The sequence below is a fragment of the Clarias gariepinus genome, chromosome 14 (genome assembly GCF_024256425.1).
Source record: "Clarias gariepinus isolate MV-2021 ecotype Netherlands chromosome 14, CGAR_prim_01v2, whole genome shotgun sequence".
In the NCBI taxonomy this organism is placed as follows: Eukaryota; Metazoa; Chordata; class Actinopteri; order Siluriformes; family Clariidae; genus Clarias; species Clarias gariepinus.
Window position 1 is genome coordinate 15,620,897 of NC_071113.1, and position 19,477 is coordinate 15,640,373.

A 19,477-nucleotide genomic window follows, 5' to 3' on the forward strand; every position below is an offset into this window, starting at 1 on the left:
TATTTAACATTACATACAGTTCGCATGCTTAGTGCCTACGGTACAATATCACTAGCATAAACACAGTTTCAACAAGTCAGAAATAGATTGGACTATATTGAAATCAGGTATAAATCACACCTCTGAAATGTGACTTTGAACACGGGATGAAGAGGAGAATGGGCAGACAGAATTTCTAAATGCACAACATATCGGGCTACAGCAGCAAAAGAAATTCAGCATTATTTACACATTAGCTACAGCCTACCTGCGTATTGTTGCTAAACATGTCCATCCGTGTGGTCCATGACCACAGGATAACACACCATGTCACAAAGCTAAAATCATCTTAAACTGGTTTCTTGACCTTGACAATGACTTCACTGCACTCGAATGACCTCCTCAGTCACCAAATTTTAAACCAATTTGTGGTGGAACGTGAAAGTCGCATCATGGATGTGCGGCCGAGAAATCTGCAGCAACTGCCTGATGCTATCATGTCAACAGGGAGCCAATAGTTGAACCTATGCCACGAGGAATTAAGTAGACAAAAACGAGGACCAACCAAGTACTGACAAGGTGTACCTGATGGAGTGGCCAGCGTGTAATTGTATTATTTAAAAAGTCGCACAATAAAAAAAAAAATCTATACCTGCTGGTATTTCAATTTTCTTAATAAGATCCTGTAAAGTATTTTTAGAGAGTGGTTACTGTGGTAACCGCAGCACTTCAGTCTCGTAGCAGCGTCACTTGCAATATGATTCTATGTTAATTAATTCCACCTCTGTTGACAAATTGCTTAGGTTGCCAGGAAGCTGACACGGACAATCGTTCTAAGAAAAGGAATGCCCACACAGTTTTAAGCAGTAGGAGTTTCTTTGTTGAGGTTCTAACCTCTTACACTCACAGCATCTGTCAGAGAGTTCAGATATTATCACTTATGCAACTACAAATCTTTCCTATTAGTGTCATTGCAGTTAGTGATAATATATAAGTAAGTATATTAAGTAAGTTAGTATATTTCTAAAATACTTGACAGGTTTTTACATATTTGAAAGCTTGTTGACTAAAGATTCCCAAAAGCACAACACATATACTGTAATTATCGGTGCTGTGAGCAAGGTGCATGTCAGTATGTATGTCTTAACTCATATTAAATAGGAACTTCCTGGTAATAGGCTTTCCCTGATGATTTTTCATGAAAACAAATGAGGATACCACAATACCTCTTGACAGTCGTAAAAAGGCCATTAAAAGTGGTTTCACTTGCTATTATGAAAATAGGACGACCAGCAAAAAAAAAAGCTTTAAAAGCAAGGAGGAGGCATTTAAGTAGTGCTCCAGGCTACAGATAATGCAGGTTAAAACAGTGTGAATTCTCTTAAATGTACACACACTCAAAGGCATAGACTAAGCATCTGTGATGTACCTTTCCCTTGCTCACTTTCTTCTCTTGATTTCATTCCCTGAGCGCACACATTTTCCAATTAATGGAAAAAAAAATCAGTGCTTTAATAGAAAGGCCTAAAATCATCCAGTGTGCAATGCCTTAGCACATTTAGAACCAGTGAAGTATGTGATTGTCCTGTAGGAGGCAGACTGCAAAGAAAATGTAATGAGCAAAACAAGAAGGGGGAAAAAAATCAAATCCTCTATAGATTTGACTGTAGCCTTTTAAGGAGTGTCCTTTAATTATGCCAGGGTTAAATCATGAACAGTTTAAGGAAATTAAACACATAAAATTACACGGTATGTGAGGCAAGAATGAAAAAAAGGGTAGTGTGATATGGTCTTAATGTCAGTATCAGAGTACGTTTATCAGCAGGTCTGTTTTTTCACTTTTTACAAACACCACTCTATTGGTCTTGGAGGAGATGAAGTGACAATTTTAACAATGAATGTATTTAAATAAAATATGCAATCTTTACATCCAACACCCACATGCATACACATCACCGGAAGAAGTGAATCACTTCCTCTCTCTTGATTGATGTAGCTGCAGTAGGCACTTCTACAGTGGGTAGTAATCCTCTGCATTAAAAATGAGTAGTCTTGGCCAGTTGCTCAACACACAGCTAGGTTTATATATATATATATATATATATATATATATATATACATAATTTTAATAGTATAACAGCATGGTCATGTTCCAATTCTACTTGCAGACAGACATCACTGCAAACATGGATGAACTTTGTCAACCAAAACCGGCATCAGAACTGGTCAATCCTACATGTAACTAAAAACTAATTTCTACAGTGTTCTAGTTTTACTATTTAGAGCCAAGTAAATCTGAATCTCTATCTCTGTTTTTCTGTAAAATCCTTTCCAAGGCCGTGAGACTGCAGTCTCAATAGATCCCATTGGTTGGCAGTGACATCACCCAGAGCTCAATATAGAGCCAGATACAAGGGGGTCTTCCAATGATCACTGATGCCCTCTTCTGTCCATTCAGGGTAACATACTGTACTGCCATGGACAGAACAAAGTATGTTTAACCAGGGATTAGACATTAAAACATCTCCAAAATTTTAATTGTACATTTTCTATTACTCAATAAGTTGACGTGCTTAGTAACGCAGATGAGGGAAAAATGGCTTGTGAGGGCACTGTAGCTTATAACTGTGATAAAGTGAACGCTTTTGCATATAAAAACGCTTTTGTCAAGATTTCCTTGATTCGAAACTAAATCCCTGTGTGATGAATCTAGAAACTAGTTCTATCCTAAGCCATACCTTGCGGCTGGTGTAATGGGCATGCTTGGCCAGCTTGCTGTTGAGCGCTTGCAGGAACACCTCATCAGTCACCTTCCCAACATTCATACATGCCTCGTCCAACACGGCAAAGATCCCCTTATGCTGCTGCTCCACTAGGTCCACAATGATCTGATTATTGAAGTACTCAATCTGTCCAAAAAATACAGAGACAAGGTATAAATTTATAATGTCATCATACAATCTTAGCAAACTTATACAAAGGGTGTTGAAGTAAAACAAATATTTTTTATTGTGCAGAATGACAGAACACCTGTTATAAGAGTTAAAACTCCCTTTAATACTCAATATAATCCCCTGCTACACTAATGTACTTATTACAGTGTTTCGCTACTGCTTGGATACCATAAAAGCTGAAAACTTAAACTCTGATTGTACGCCAAAGCTATGATCAGACTACCTTCTTCATGTATGAAACGCTCATCTCCCATGAACTCCTTTAATATCCCAAACATGTGGAAATCTCTTATTGTGAGGTCAGGATTGCACAGGAAACGTAGCAATAACTCCTAGGCGAGTTCCTGTAATGTTCATGAATGATTGTGTGTGTACAGTTTCCACAAACAGATGCGTCTCTTCCGCGAGTTGGTGACAAGTTATCCATTGATTTTAAACGATCAGGTGTTCCACTCGCTGAATGCCACCTTGGCCAGGATTGACACTTACAAACATACAATCTTATTTAATATATTTGCATCATTCAAATGTTTTACTGAGGCTAAGAATTTCATCATCATACTGTGCTGGAAGTCTTTCGAAAATGTCAGTTTCTTTTACACGCTCATTCGGGGGGAAATTTCATCACAAGTCCAGTTTCACATAAACACCCCTTATACAATCGCATTATACACAAATGTAAGATATAATTAGTCACAGCCATACATGTTTCCATGGAATGCCCTCTCGCAGGTACTCCTCCTGCTCTTGCTTGAGCACCAGCTGGATGAAGAGCTGCTGAAGTTTTTCATTGCAGTAATTTATACAGAACTGCTCAAAACTGGAGAATGTAAATAACAAAGAAATAGAAAGAAAAATGTCAGAAGCAGCATTATATCAGAAAAGTCAAAGTCATTATGTGGAGATTATAGTTATAACACACACCTGTTGTTTTGAAAGATCTCAAAGCCATAGATGTCTAGCACACCAATCACTGTGTTCTTCCCATGGATCTTGGCATCATAGTTCTTTACTTCAATAACGTCATTAATTCTTCCCACAATCCAGCAGAAGAGGCGCTCATAAATGGCCTGGGTGGAACACAACAAAGGTCAAAACTAGATTGGTCAATGTAATCATTAATTCTTAATTCTTAATATGATATATATAACATATAAAACTCACAGGTTTAGTAGGAACTTATTCATAATATTCTCTGGCACAGTACTGTATCATTTGGAATTTTTAAAAATTCATGATTCTGGTAATATGCTTCTGTTTCTATCTTCTTTACTACAATTCCCAGCATGCATTGTGCAAATGCGTAATTAGGTATCCTCGGTACAAGCAGGTAGTCAGTATTCACATAGACTTTGTGAAAGTGTTAAAAGGAAAAATTAGGCAATTGTAGTACAGGAGGTGCGATAAACCCTGAAGTTATACATGAATTTCTAAAAATAATAATCATCAGGGTGTTTATTTTGAAGTTTTTAGACCAAACAGTTTGGTTTTAGAGACTGCTTTACAAGTGGGAATGTGTACAAAATTTGCGTTGATTAAACTGTTCATTGTTCAGTGTGTCCGTTAAAACAAGCATTTTACCAATAGAAAATTAATCTATTAAAGTTATTATATGTATCTAAAAGGTACTCAAGTATCTAAATGTATCTAAGAGGTACTCAAGAAGCATGATGGGCTAGAGCAGTTGACACTGTAGTTTTACACTGCAGTTTATTTTATAATATGCCAAGACCACATATTTAAATTTTTCTTCTAATTAACATTATGATTTAATGTTCACAGCATATAGAAAGTGTAAATGTGTTCAAGACATATTAATAGACTTAAGTAAAACTTAAGTTATATGCTTATAATATAAATTTTACATATTTATGCAACTTATCGTATAAATGTCACTATTAAGCCACAAAGACCTGTGACAAAATGCTAAATAGGTCTCTACGCCAATAAAAGACTCATTAAATGTAAATGAATGCATGTGCTATAGTTAATTTTACAGTTACTTAAAACTGCATTTTGCTTACAAATTCTGAAACACATTGCATAAACACACTTGTGGTGGCTAATTTAAGTATATATAACAACTGAGCTACAAAATAAACCCATTGGTAAACGATAAACTCAACCAATCCATCAATCAGGTTGCTCCCTGAGGAAGATGGTTAAAGCAGGTTTGGCTGTACCTTGGCCAGAGCGTCCCGGCCGTAACTGGCCTCTTTGTCTGTGTGTTGCTTGTCAATGACATCACGACCGGTTGACACAGTGCGGTAAAGCAGTGCCTTTTCCACGTTCTCCTCTTTAGTTGACAGCAGATTCCCAATCACGGCAACTAACTTTGAGTTCTCAATCAAAGTCACATCACCATCACTTCCAAACTTCAAGTTGCCCTATGAGGAAAAAACAAACATAATATCCAGCAATAAGAAAGCACCATATTTAACAGGATTAACTTGTTCCTGAACATTTGGGTGTGAAAATAACAAAGGCTTATGTTTATTCAAGACTTTAAATAACATGAGTACCAGGTGCAGGATAGTAGCAAGGATCTTGTAGACAGTCTGGAGCTCATCAGTGGTGAATCCTATCAATTTCATTGCATCTGCTACAGCTTTGAAATCCGCACTGTCATTGATGGAGGACTACAAAAGTAGCACAAAAAATGGATGAAGGCGCAAATCACAAATCACACCTGTACAGGACCAGTATGTGCAGAATGATAAAACACCTGTTATAAGAGTTAAAACTCCCTTTAATACTCTATGTAATGCCTTGCTACATCAAACGTTTTGGCGTTTTTGCCTGATTTCTATTTCCTTCTACGTTGTAAAACAATGCTATAGACATCAAAATTATGCAATAATCTTATTTGAAGAGTTGATATTTAGATGTATCTGCTACGTTTGCTCTGTAAAACCTTCATAACAGCTCAAATTTGAGGTGCTATAAATTGGTGATCTTTGAGGGTAATAACTACTAAGGATGAGTAAATCTTAGGTTTGGTCTTGTTTCCAGAGACAGCATTCAGTTTCATATTGATGCTTTTGCAAATGCACTTAGCAATACTGTTCTTGTAAGAACTATTCCAGAACAAAAATCAAAAAATAAAATGTCTTAAAATAATGTGTTTAATTTAAATTCAATTTTATTTATATAGCGCTTTTAACAGTGGTCACTGTCTCAAAGCAGCTTCACAAAATTAAAGATTATGTAAAGCAATAATCGTAGGAGCAAGTAAAAATGTTTATAGGTTATAATGATCAGATTGACCCTGATGAGCAAGCCAAGGGCGACGGCAGCGGTTGGTGTCTTTACTTAATAACCTTATTTTATATGTATCATTTTATAGTTTTGAAATCTCCAGTATTGTTCTAGAATGTAGAAAATATCATGGAATTAGAATGTGTGTCTGGTACTACAGTATGTATTATATATAATGACCTCAATCAAGAATCAATGTAATGTACAGAATCAATAATTAAACATGTACAACAGAATAGACCAAACATTTCTCAGTTATACATACTGTATGTATATCTACTCTTTATTTTTTATGTCGAAATTCTATGCATATATGCCAAATAGACATTCAAAACACTTTTGGCATTAAATAATAAATACGAGTCCCCGGTAATTCTCCTTTGCTTGTTTTTATTCATTTTAGATTAATGATAAAGCTTAAGTAACAGACCAGTTTAAATGGCTCAGGTGTGCGAGGCCAGACGAGTACAATAAATATTGTTGATAGTACTGATTGTGCCAATGTGTATTATGTGATTTTTAAAAAGAAGCAGAGTAATGTTAGATGAGCAATTTTAAATGATGATAATAAAAAAGAAAAACGTTTCCATGTGCAGCACATAAAACCTCGATTTCTAGTGTGCCAGGTAGAGACAACTTGAATTTTTCCATTATTATTTTATATAAAAAAGTAATTACTCTTATTTTAAGATGTTTAAAAAAAACTAACAAAACCCAAAACCAAAACTCATGAAAAAAGGCATGCAACATATACTGTACAACACTCTCTTATACAGAAGTTTTTTTTTCTAATTAAACTTGCTTTCTATTAATTGTACTGTAGCCATTGTAGCAATAGTTACTGAATATCATTTTAGGGAAATAACCAAACAATAGCTGAAATTTTAGAGTGTAGGTGTTTTTAACATTAAATATTAAGTTTTTGTTTTTTCCCCCCCGTGTAACAGAGCATACAGTGGTATCTCACATACAAACGACCCACCTTGCAAATTTTTAAGAAATAAAATTTAGCAGGAAATTTGCCTCTGCATGAGAAGCATTTTTGGTATTTCTGACATTTTATTACATTACAATTTATTATTATTATTTTTTTTACATGTCTTTTCTAAATGTGTTGACTGTTTTTACATGTAAAAATGTAATTACTGTATAGTATTGGAAATTGGTGATATCTGTAATATTTTGAGTGACTGGAACAGATAATTTGAATTTACTTTATTTTCTATTGTAAAATGTGTTTTGCGATACAAAATTCCGCCTTAAGAACTGTGTATTTATCCTGTTACTTACAGTGCTGCTTTTGTGCTAAGAAACTGATTTACATGATATATAACTGATGTGTTACATTTATAGCACATTTATAGCACCACAATTAAAGACAGAGAATCGCTGATGTAGAAACTAATTTCCCCATCTCCCCATGTCTCAGAGAACAACAACTCTAGACTTTCTAATTGTTCTGTTCCTCTGGTGGCTAATGTTTCCTGCAGTCTGGAGTTTATTTTCAACAGGAAATAACCCTGGAAACCACAATCCTTTTGGATACAGAGGGAAGCTTGACCCAAAAGTGTTCCTATTTAGAAATAAAAATAAAAGTTTAAAACCACCTCAGTGTGTGCCACAGCTCTTTTAACCACACAACCCAATATGTTCCATGATGTCAGATTGTTTGTTGCCATAAATTTGTTTTTGTTCTCTCCCATTAAACGCTCATGTGGAGACAGCTGAGCCACCTCCTGTTATTCTACTACAGTACATACTCATCTTGAGAGAGCCATGAAAGGCTTAACCGTCATGTAATAACTATGACACATAAAAACAGTTTGAACACTGATTGTTTAAAGCTACAAAAATATTTAAAAAAAATAATAAAAATTAAGACACTTGATTAACCTGGGAAATATGCATTGCAATACCTTTATATGTCCTCCAACTTTAATGTAATTATACGCTATTGGGTCTTTCTGGATGTGCAGGGATCGCAGCAGAGTCTCAGGAGCTCCTTTCACCAGCTGGAGCAAGTAAAGAACACAGAGGTCAAACACCAAGATGACAAAGTATGCTTCTGTTTGTGCTCATTTCTTGGAACCTTTCACAAATTTGTCCACTATGACAAATGGAAACACTTTCCTCACCTTTTATTGTTCAGGATACTATGTAATAACTAAGTATTGTATGGAAAGCTTGTGCAAGCTTGTAAACACTTCAAAAACAGCATTTCATTCATGAGAAAACAGTAATTTCCTTATGGTAGCGTAAGACAGAGTAATGGGTTATTTTTAGTAGATCATGACTTTGGAATTATAAATATACGTTTGGTAGCATCTGGCTAGAGTGAGTCATCCCATCCCCTTCTACAAAGACAAAAACAACCCTATTCGTTTTTTTTTTGTTTTTTTTTAACGGCTCATGACTTACCTGGTAAAAGGAATGAAAACTTCTTTCCCCTTCTTGCTGGAAGATCACTCTAGACTAGGAGCAAAAGGTTTGGCTGACATGAAATACATATAATAAAAATATGAATTACCCAACAAGATCATGATTAAAATGATGACTCCCTTGTCTTGCTTGACATGGAGCTGCACAGAAAAAAAGTCTGGTAAGAAAAAGGTGTAAGCAAGAAGGTGGAATAACTTAGCAAAGATGTACCTGTGGCAATGAAGGTTTTCACCCAGTTAAAAGCCACCTAAATCTAAACACCTTATAAGGACTTCACTGACATACTACAAGCATGGTGCAGATGGGATTGGCTGGCGTTCTGACTCAGATGTCATTCGGATGTCACTGCGTTTTGCTACGTTTTTGCTACCTTTTCAGATTTGTGTTACGACAATTCCACACTGTACAAGACACCATGTTATAAGCATAAGACGTTCTCCTAGTGCTTACAATGTTTACCGTGCACATGCAGCAGGTTATCATCGCATCTTTATCAAAATAAAAGATTAAACTCCTCACACCGGTGCAGAAAAGCTCTATTTACACCCATCCACCATGCACAATGACAACATAGTAAGCTCACAATAAGGCCCTGGCACTGACACATGGAAAACCTGACAGGAACATGTCTAGGATGTTTATGGTGATGTTTAGGATGATCTCTATAAATGCAATATTTATCAATAATATCTTGATATTTTTAGGATGCCTTGGGAACTTTGTTGGAGTGTGATGGCCCCTTAATATAAGATGGTTATTTTAAATATTAACACAATAACATAAAAACACTGATTTCTTATGTCTTTAATATTTAGTGTGTTTCCTGTCTGTCACATTTAAGTATTCTTGGTTCTTGATGGTAGAAAATTATTAAATATCTGACAGAATATCAGCTTAACTACTTTCAAATCTCATAATTCAAAACCAAATTGATTCCAATCATAACTGTTATCACCATACATTACACCAAGGTGTTTGCCAAATTCTCCCACTTGCACATCTGATTTGGTTAAACGGCGATAGTAATGAAATTAAATCTGATGTGGCAGGTGCCTGAATCCCAACAAACATGTGGCTTAATTGCCTTGAGGAAATATTTGGGAAATAATTACACTGCCTGGCCCCCTGACCCCTTTTCCCCCCAATTAACCTTACTAACAAGCCTTTTGACCACGCAGCTGTTTAGTTACAATCATGTGAATTCACGTTGCAGCAGGGTGCTGCATAAAATCTGAGTTTTAGCACAACTTTCATATTTGGCAAACATATCATATCAGTATTCGAAATCAATACTCGAAAATGTGATCTCAGTGAACCAAACTGTGGCATGGTTGTTTGTGATCTCAGTGAACATGAGCTTTTTTTAAACTCTCTTGATCTTTATGCACAGAAATCTCTAGAGTTTATATAAAACTGTGCAAAAACAAAAACTATACAGTAAGCAGCAGTTCTGTGGGTGGAAACACCTTGCTACAACAGAGAAAAGGGTCAGAGGAGAATGGCTAGGCTGCATCGAGCTTAAATGGAGGCTTTAATAACTCAAATTACTGTTCTTTACAAAAGTGCTAAGCTAAAAAGAATCTCGGAACGTATAACACATCACACGTTGAACAGACAAAAGCCCATTGGGTTGGAGTCCAGTCAGCCTAAAGCAGAAATCTGAGGCTACAGCGGGCACAGGTTCACCAGTACTGGACAACTGAAGATGGGCCAATCTTCCTGTCCATTTACTGTGATCCCGTGCCCACTGTGGCCTCAGATTTCTGCTTTTGGCTGACCGGTCTCCAATTCAATGTGCTTTTGTAGCTTTTGTCTGCTTTGTCTACTTCCCTTTTCAAAGCAGTGGAACCCAATGCGATCCATTCCTATCCACTTTTCCCCCTATTTTGCCGCTGGATGTGAAGCTCTCTTTGCATGATTTTATGCATTGAACAGCTGCCACATTATTGGATGACTGAATAATGTTATGGGTAAGCTGGGCTACAGGTGTTTCTAATGAAAATAATCAGTGAGTATACTGTATAACGGTATATTACAGTTATTAAAGTTGATATAACTTCTAAAAAAAAAAGTCTAAACCATTTCTTGGCCTTTTCTGCTTTAACAATTATAATTTTCCTTACCTTCTCTAGCAGGTAATTATTGATATGGCCACCAATGGGGTCTCCTTTAAAGTCAAAGTTGATATCCATGTATTTTCCAAAGCGGCTAGAGTTATCGTTGCGGTTGGTCTTGGCGTTTCCAAAAGCCTCCAGGACACAGTTGGATTTCAGCAGCATGTTTTTTACTCTGCAAAAACACACAAAGTTTTAAAAAAAATTCTGCAGCTTTTATTAGTCTCTTGTGGATTACTTAACCACTCACTGGGCCACAGTTGTTTCAGTATGGGCTAAAAGATCTGACTGTTGGCTACATCCTAGTCTTAGCCACTATGGACAGGTACCCATGTGTCCAGGACCGTATATGCCTGAAATATCACTATCATATTCAAGTGCTGTTCCAAATAATGGAGCACAGTGAAAATGAGTACAGTGAGTGCTGTTCGGGGTGGAAAATGTGCTCTGCTATAAGCTTTATGGGTCAAACCACAGTCTACATATCACCGCCATGACCTGTATGAACTCCACCTTAAAACACACACAGGAAACATCCACCTGGAAATTTCAACTAAGGCCTGGGTGAATCCTGTGTCGTCAAACTTTATTATAAATGTAAAAGCAAGGCTCATGTACTAGTCGAAAACCTGATCTTTTTTTTAAACTGACTTTGTAGTGCAAACCTACTTATATTATAACCACATATACACATATAATAACAGTAGAGTTATCAGAATATTCATGCGCCCAATCCACCATTCTCAAACTGTACAGAAACTAAACTTAAATTATACATTTGAGTAAAACTAGTGCTTGGTACAGCATTTTGCCCTGTTTTTTTTTAGCCTAGGCATATTTTCACTGTGTTCTATTTTTCACTTCCATGAAAACCCCTTTTTTTAGGCCAAAGCTAATGTATTATTTACTTCTGAGCTTGAGCAACATTTTTCACTTCAAAAGATTCAATCTGAGACTAATCCTCCTCCAAAACAGCTAATGTAGTAGTGCTTAGATTATTGTTAATGCAGTACCTACAAATAGATGCATGTCCACAAATAAATTATTATTACATAATAATGCTGTCATAATGATGCATTTCCTTATCTGCTAATAATTCACACATGTATTCTCTCGTCTGTAAAAAACCCTGTAGATAATCTTCCTTAGTTAGTTAGTTTCTGTTAATTTATTCTGTAATTTATGTTAGGTCAATATGTCTTGTCTCTGCTAGCCAGCTAACTAGGCCTTTTAGTGGGCTAGTTTAGTTTTTTGTTAATTTATGTTGTAATTTTATGTTTAGATGTAGAATTTTAGAATTTTATGTTGCATGTAGCACCTTGGTCCTGGAGGAACGTTGTTTCGTTTCACTGTGCACTAACTGTATATGGTTGAAGTGACCATAAAGCCTACTTGAACTTGAAATCAGTATGATAGCATTATTTATTAAATACCTGCTTTTTTTGGACCTTGTAGTAAATTTAGTTGCTATTATTAAAAGCTATTACACCATAAACTAGAGATATGGCAAAATGAGTAACTCACCTCTCCACCTCTGCTCTTTGGCTAGGATTTGTAATAGCAGCAATATATTGCATTATGTATTTACTGGCTTCTGTTTTTCCGGCTCCACTCTCCCCTGCAAATTGAGAATAGCACCACAGAAGATCCAAACATTTGATTAGTAGACTCTGTGGAATGAGCAAACACTTTAATTCACTTATGCATTAGAGGCATTGCCCAGCATTCACAGAATATTCAAGTCATGACTCATATGATAATGCTTAATTGCAAAACTAAACAATCCAATACCTCCTCTGACCACTAGATGACACTAAATAGCTCAAATATTTTTGCAATGCAGTCACAAACTGTGGTTACTCTGAATCATCAGTGTTTTATCAGTGTTTTATATAAACAATGTGTTATTTAAAGCTGCTCCTTCGTATCCCCTGAGATATGCGTCCCACCTCAGAAAACTTTCCACAACCAAAAATAAATATGTACAAATGAATCACTGAGACAGTTCTGTGGAAGACCCACAAACACTCTGAGTCACACAAAAGGACAGTTTATGAAGGAATCCAATCTGCTCTGCGTGCGTTTTGGATTTTGAGGGACATCATTTTGTTGTTGGTGAGGAGCCAGTACTACACCAGCGCTGAGTAATTCTGCTCTAACCATAGCTCTAATCACTCCATAATGCCATCATACAAGCATACATACATCATGGACTCTGCTCCCAAGAAAACAGACTAAAATACGGTGTATTGTGAGTAACTTGGTCTGTGAGCGTTTTGCAAGACGAGTGAAATTTGACAATAAATTTTAACTTGATAAACAAGTGAGGTCTTGACCTACGAGTAGTATGCATGCGCTTTGTCTGCCAAGCATCACGGGATCACAAATAAGCCTATGGTTTTTCTCTCTTGCACGCTGCTGAATTATGGCTAATTGTCTCTCATGCTCTCATGTCTCAGTCTGCACGCGTGCAAAGCATTATTTTTATTTTGCGTAGTGTAGGGACTGTTCCTTAGTAACCGTACTGCAACAACAGCCCCCGTGAAGAAAAAGGTTAAAATGTCTGTAGCAGTGCAGGAAATTAATCTGTTTAACGACAATACATCACATTTACAGGGAATTCCTAAAAGAAGGCGAAAGCAAGTGTCATTAGAGAGAGGTTCGTTACTAAAGAAGTTTCCCGACAGAGCAATGTTTTTGTGTGTAAGAAAGTTGTCATATGCAGAAGCCCCACTCCCTCCTCCTCTCCTCTCTCTTTTACTTCAACCATCATTCTTTTCAAAAATAAAGTGCAGGTTAATTTGTTTTATTTTGACTTCATATTTTGTATTTATTATTTTTATATGAATATTTTTGGGTTGTGGAACAAATCACCAGATTTCTATTATTTTTCATTAGGACATTTGATATTTGATATATGAGCGAATTATGCTTGCAATCCAAGGTTTAACTGTACAACTCTGAACAAAATAGGTAGCAACAAGATGACAGGCACTTAAGAGATAAAATTAGATAATCTATATTTATTTAATTAATAACTTACCAACCCTGGGCAATGCCAATAGATTTTATTTTCTTTAACAATGTAAGTGTATCGAACCTGAGATAACAATGCAGGTGTCTTTATTTCGTCTCTTCATGGCTTTGTACGCGGCATCGGCTATTGCGAAGAGATGAGGTGGGCGTTCATACAGTTCTCGGCCCTTGTACTGCTCGACCATGTCCCGACCATAGATGTTCATGGCACGGTAAGGATTCACGGATACGACTACCTCACCGATGTAGCTGTAGATGCGACCCTTTTCAAACCTACAGTGGAGAAAAACCTGGTAAGTAACTGGATCTGATTGTTACTGTAAAATAAAACATTCCCACAGTTTGTGTTTAATTACACTGAATTGTATTTTTTTTTTAAAGAGCATTGTACATTTGCACATAATCTAAACAGGTCTTTGTCTTCATTATGTTTTAAGAGTGTAGAGATTTATTTATAGTTGAATAAAAAAAAAACATTGCCATTAACTCTATGGCCCTATCCAGAGATACAAATCCTTTGTAAACACAGAATGCCATCAAAGAAAGGTTTTCTAATAGGGCACACAAACCTATGTATATTTATCATTGCGAGCCCTATTGCAATTGTGCATTGTACTCAATGTTTGGTGATAGCAAACTATATCACACAGCAAGCCACCAGCTCCCAGTCCAGCTGTAGCGCGTGAAGAAGTATTGGTTAGAAATCGCCCTGTCTAGCTGGAGCAGGCTGTTTTGGGCTCAGGCCCCTGAAGAATGAAAGCCTCACTTCCTTCCTCCACTGAGAAGCCCTGGGTCATGCTCAGTATAAAGCGTTCTTTCTTCTCTACCAGCACCTTTGCCAAGCTCTCTCTGCCCCATCAGGATGTGCAGTGGTTTAAGGCATCACAAGCTCTGTTTATCCAGGCATGATGATTGCCTTACTGCACATTTACAGAATGCTGCATATTTATTTGATCTTAGATCATTTTCAAGCCAGGTTTGTTGGAGTTTAGGTTTAAAACAATCCTTAACCTGTTACATTGATCCAGTGTTGTTACAGTACCAATGGTGCTGATATGGATAAAAAAGAAACTGTAAAAAAAAATATTCTTATTTAGTCACACAAAATAAATCACCAATTACATCTCATGTTTTATTTATATTAATCAAGAGTTAAGCTGGAATTTAAGATAAGAGAAAGCCCTACTTTCTACTACACCAGGAATGCCATACCTATACAATACCGCTATTAAATTAAATATTATCTGCACTTCTCAACAATAAAATGTCTGATTCTGCCTTCAGAGTATTACTGAACTAAATACAATTTAGTAGTGCAACTACATATAATCGCCAGACATCATGTTTTCAGCAATACATCATCTTACATAAAGCAGTGTGAAACAGAATAACATTATACAGTATTACAATTTCAAAAGAATATTATTAATATTATACCACGCTTTCATTACTACTTGCATTGAATTACAGAAAGAAAGCAGACAGCACTCAGCTAAACATTGGGAGTAAATCAGTTAGGTCAGCGGATTTATGACTTTTTAACGTAACATGTTTTAATACTTTTTATTCAGAAAAGTTAAGTGCTGCACAATTAACTGCATACAAATCTAAATTGCAATATTTAACCACAAAAATTCACAATTTACAGGTAATATAAGCACAGTCAGGAATTTATATGAAGATTGTTCATTTTTTTTATTATTTTGAGTTAATAAATAAAAAAATTGCAAATCTCCATCTTTTACGATAATTTTTAATGCAAAGTGGTACATTTAATAGTTAAATATGGCAGTTTATGTGATATTTGTCAATATGTGTCAAAATAATCGTAATGTAATTTTATTTTTATTTTTTATTTTTTTATTAAATCACACAGCTGTAGCCCTGATGTTATAAGATGCCACTAGGGAAACATACAGCACTGTACAATCCGCAGAACTAATATCTTGCACTTGCCCAAATCTGAGTTGTAAGGTACAGTGGCATTTACTGTAAATGCAAAACACAAGGAATACACATACAAAATCAAACTGAAGTGCAAAAAGTAAAAACAAAAAAAAAAACATGAAACAAATTTTAAGCACTAAAGTGTGTTTTTTTTGTGTAAGTGCAAAAAAAATACAAAAAAAGGAAAAACAACAACAAACAAACATGACACCAAAAACCAACAGTCCAAAAATGCAGCTTAATAATTATGGAAATATGTCAAGACTAACGCTATCAGACATCCATCTATTATTTTTCAGAGGATTGAGAGAACTTTAAGGTGGTGCCATTTTGCTTTAGTAAGTTCTTTTTTAAAGACATTTTTAAATCATAATTTTAGTCAGTAAAGTCTTTGTTGTTTTGCAGTGTAGTAAACAATGGATGGATGTGGTTGATGACATCGGTCATGACTGTAGTTTTATAATTATCAGGCAGGACCTCAGAACTCCTGGTTTTTGGCGTCATGCTTTTTTTCATGTTTTTGGGTTTTGCACTTCAGGGTTGAGAATTTTGTTTTTTGTTGTGTGTGTTTGTGTTTTAGACTTCGATGTCACAGTATCAAAGTAATCTCGAATAGACTTGCATCCGTTGTTGTAGCATGACAATTCTTCAAAGTATAAATTGTTTATAAAAAAAACTATAAATAATATCACCATGACAATGATTACTTCCTTTGTTTTACTCTGCTCAAGTCTCACACACAATTTAGAAAGCCTGGTGGAAGGTGGAACTGTAATTTGAATATGTAAAACATGGAAATATTTTGTTTCCTAATGCTCCCACAGAATTATTTAATTTATTTTGAGGCTATTATGTTATTATTGTGACATGTGTCTTGCATTTAGAAGCCCTGATCAACAAATCACAGGCTCCGATAATAATCATAAGCTTCATAACCCAGTTTGTTAGCTTGATTATGAACTTGATCCAAATCAAACCATGCCTGCTCAGTTCCAATATGATATTATTTAACTCTTGGTGTAATTAATTTGGTTATGTGTACACAATGACATAAACTAAACTCATACTGACAAACAAACTGCAATATCAAATTTTTTTTTTTATGCAAACTAAATAATGCAGATGTAAAAGTACACCTGTAGTCACAGTATACTTTAATTTGCCTACAGTTTGAATAAGTTGTATTCTTTCTAAATTCTTTTCTATTTCTTTCTAACAAATCCCCTCAATAACATTAAGAGATAATCCTAAAAATTTCCCAGTGCTTAACAAAAAAAATATGCATAGTCATAGGTTTAGGCATCAAGTTAGCTAGAAAGTGCAGAATGGCTTGTGTGTGCTGGTGAAGCACGGAGGGGCAATCAGTGGGCAAGGCTTTGTGGCCTGATGCTTAGAAGACTGGTTAGATTTGTGGTACTTTACACTTTTGCTTCTACCAAGGTGCTTTAAGTTAATTTCTTCGCTTTGAGCTTCACAGCTATATAAACAGAACAAGGGAAGCGTACACACTCCTATAGGAGGGCAATGTGCTATTTGCAGGTCTAAATCCTTACACACCCGCCTACACGTGAGCTTTTATGGAATCTCAAACAGACTAGCTTTAATTTTTCTTTGTCAAATAATCAACAGCACACTTCACTTCCCAGCACTCACAAATATGGCCATGTAGAACTATACTCCCAAATACCAGTGACCACTGTTACATCATCATTTAACTGATTACTGATCACCCACACCTACAATACACTCAAGCTCCTGCACACAGTATAGAAGAACATCATAATGCAGGGAGGAAATTCACTTGACAGAGTTTTTGAACATGCACCAGAGATTAAAGAACAGGGGACCAGCTACTCACCCTGTCCCAAGGTCAACACAGAATGTCCAAATGCCCTGAGCCCATCCACATGACTCCCCATGGTAAGTCCATGGTAAATATGTTCTCACCAGTCCTCCTTGCCTGTTATTATTACAAATTCAGGTAGGGTTTCTGGTTTGATATTGCTTGACTCACTCAAGAGCAGCTGGTAACTTTACTGAACACATCAATGCAGAGAAACTGAACATTCCCACACAATCGCTATCTCAACCTCCATGTCTTCATATCATTGATGGGTGCCCAGGGAGAAACTATGATATGGGAAACCATGAGCTGCTGGCAATCAACCTAACCTTGACACTAGCTAGAAAACTAATCACCTAATTACTATTTTTACTGACCATAAAAACTTGGAATATCCAAGTCAGCAAAATGAATTATCTCCAATCTACCTTACCAATCTCCCAGTGACTCCTGACATGCATCAGAGTAGACTTCATTTCTGACCTACTGTAATCTAACAGAACACTGTTATTATGGTAATTATTGACAGGTGGTAAAATTTCTATAACTAGTGGGAGAAAGCAATCAACCAACTCTATTTTAGTGGGAAGTAAACACCACAGTCATTATCTAACAACGAGTGCTTTAAGTAGAACAACAGGTGTGGAGAACACACAATGATTCCCAGAGCCCATGCCAATAAAAAGCAAGTAAACAAATATTAGGAAGAAACACATTGCTACAGTACCTATCAGGTGAGGTGACCGAGTATGGGCCAACAAAAGAACTTTGTAACCCCCAGGGCTATAAAAAGCCTAACGCTATGTACACTGGTCAATTCAAGATGATCAAACAGATCAACAATGTGACCCATTAGCTCAACTTATTGTATCACTGCAAGTTAGCAACCTCCTTCCATGCATCTTAGCTTATGCTGAGCTAACAGGACCATAAGTCAATTATACTCCACAAAACTACAAGGTGGTCCTTTGTAGTGATTCACCTGCATCACATAGAGACTTCACTTCCCAGCACACACTTCAGCATACAAATATAGTAGTCAAGAACTACACTTCCCAATATCCACAAACACTATTAATGAGCAGCTCTTTTCTTCTGTTTTATTGTTTGACTGATTATGTACCTGCACTAAATTTAAGTCTTAGTGTAAATTATATGATTATGCATAAACAAACTGAACTCACACTAACAAACATATGAACTATTACTGTACATCTGCAAACCAAATAATGCAGATGTAAAAGTTCACCTAGAGAGGTAGTATATTTTAATTTGCTTAATGTTTGAATAGGCAAAATGCTACCTAATGCTTTACAAATGGTTCCAAGGGACGATTTGAATGAGCTTTAAACATTTGATGAGCTTCAGGATTTCTCAATGCTTAGGGTTCATTATTGCTTAACAGTTACAATCTTTATAGTTGTTCATTAGTGTTTAAACATTGAATAAAGTGCATGTAGAAAGACTGTATGCTGCTACAGAAGGGAGGAGCTAGCAGTGGGTTGCGTGGCAGTGCTGAGATGCTGGCACTGTACTGACTAATGCTCGGGAGGCTGGCAGTCGTTCAGAGAGAGTTAAAGGTTCTTTTGTGTCTGTGCCCTACTCCATTGTATTCCTGTCAAAGCAATGTCTGTCCGTAAAGTGGCTTAGGTCAGCCCTACACAACAACCCACCACAAGCCCTATGGTTGAGCATTAGTGTGCCATTGTGCACCAAGGCTATGGAAAGTATACAGAATTGTAGCTATTGAGTGAAAAAGCAGGGTGCTGTATGTGTATGTATGTATGTATGTAAACATTGTATTACTATATCACTTCTACAAACATTTGTAAAAGAGTGAGTCACTCTCAGGAGCTCAGCGTGATACCATGATAGGATGCCACCTGTGGAATAAGTCCAGTCATTAA

The 19,477-nt window shown here is 36.2% G+C and overlaps 1 protein-coding gene across 1 annotated transcript in view; it reads right to left on the bottom strand.

The window, feature by feature from the left end:
• Positions 1–19,477, bottom strand: part of myo1d (myosin 1D) — a 73,764-nt gene that overhangs the window by 37,141 nt on the left and 17,146 nt on the right. The window contains exons 2-11 of the mRNA XM_053511618.1: positions 13,845–14,053; positions 12,269–12,362; positions 10,754–10,919; positions 8,610–8,663; positions 8,108–8,203; positions 5,456–5,572; positions 5,117–5,320; positions 3,858–4,003; positions 3,639–3,753; positions 2,718–2,888 (exon numbers count right to left, since the gene is read on the bottom strand). Coding sequence (XP_053367593.1) covers positions 2,718–2,888; positions 3,639–3,753; positions 3,858–4,003; positions 5,117–5,320; positions 5,456–5,572; positions 8,108–8,203; positions 8,610–8,663; positions 10,754–10,919; positions 12,269–12,362; positions 13,845–14,053 — 1,372 coding nt within the window. The remainder of the gene's footprint in view (positions 1–2,717; positions 2,889–3,638; positions 3,754–3,857; positions 4,004–5,116; positions 5,321–5,455; positions 5,573–8,107; positions 8,204–8,609; positions 8,664–10,753; positions 10,920–12,268; positions 12,363–13,844; positions 14,054–19,477) is intronic.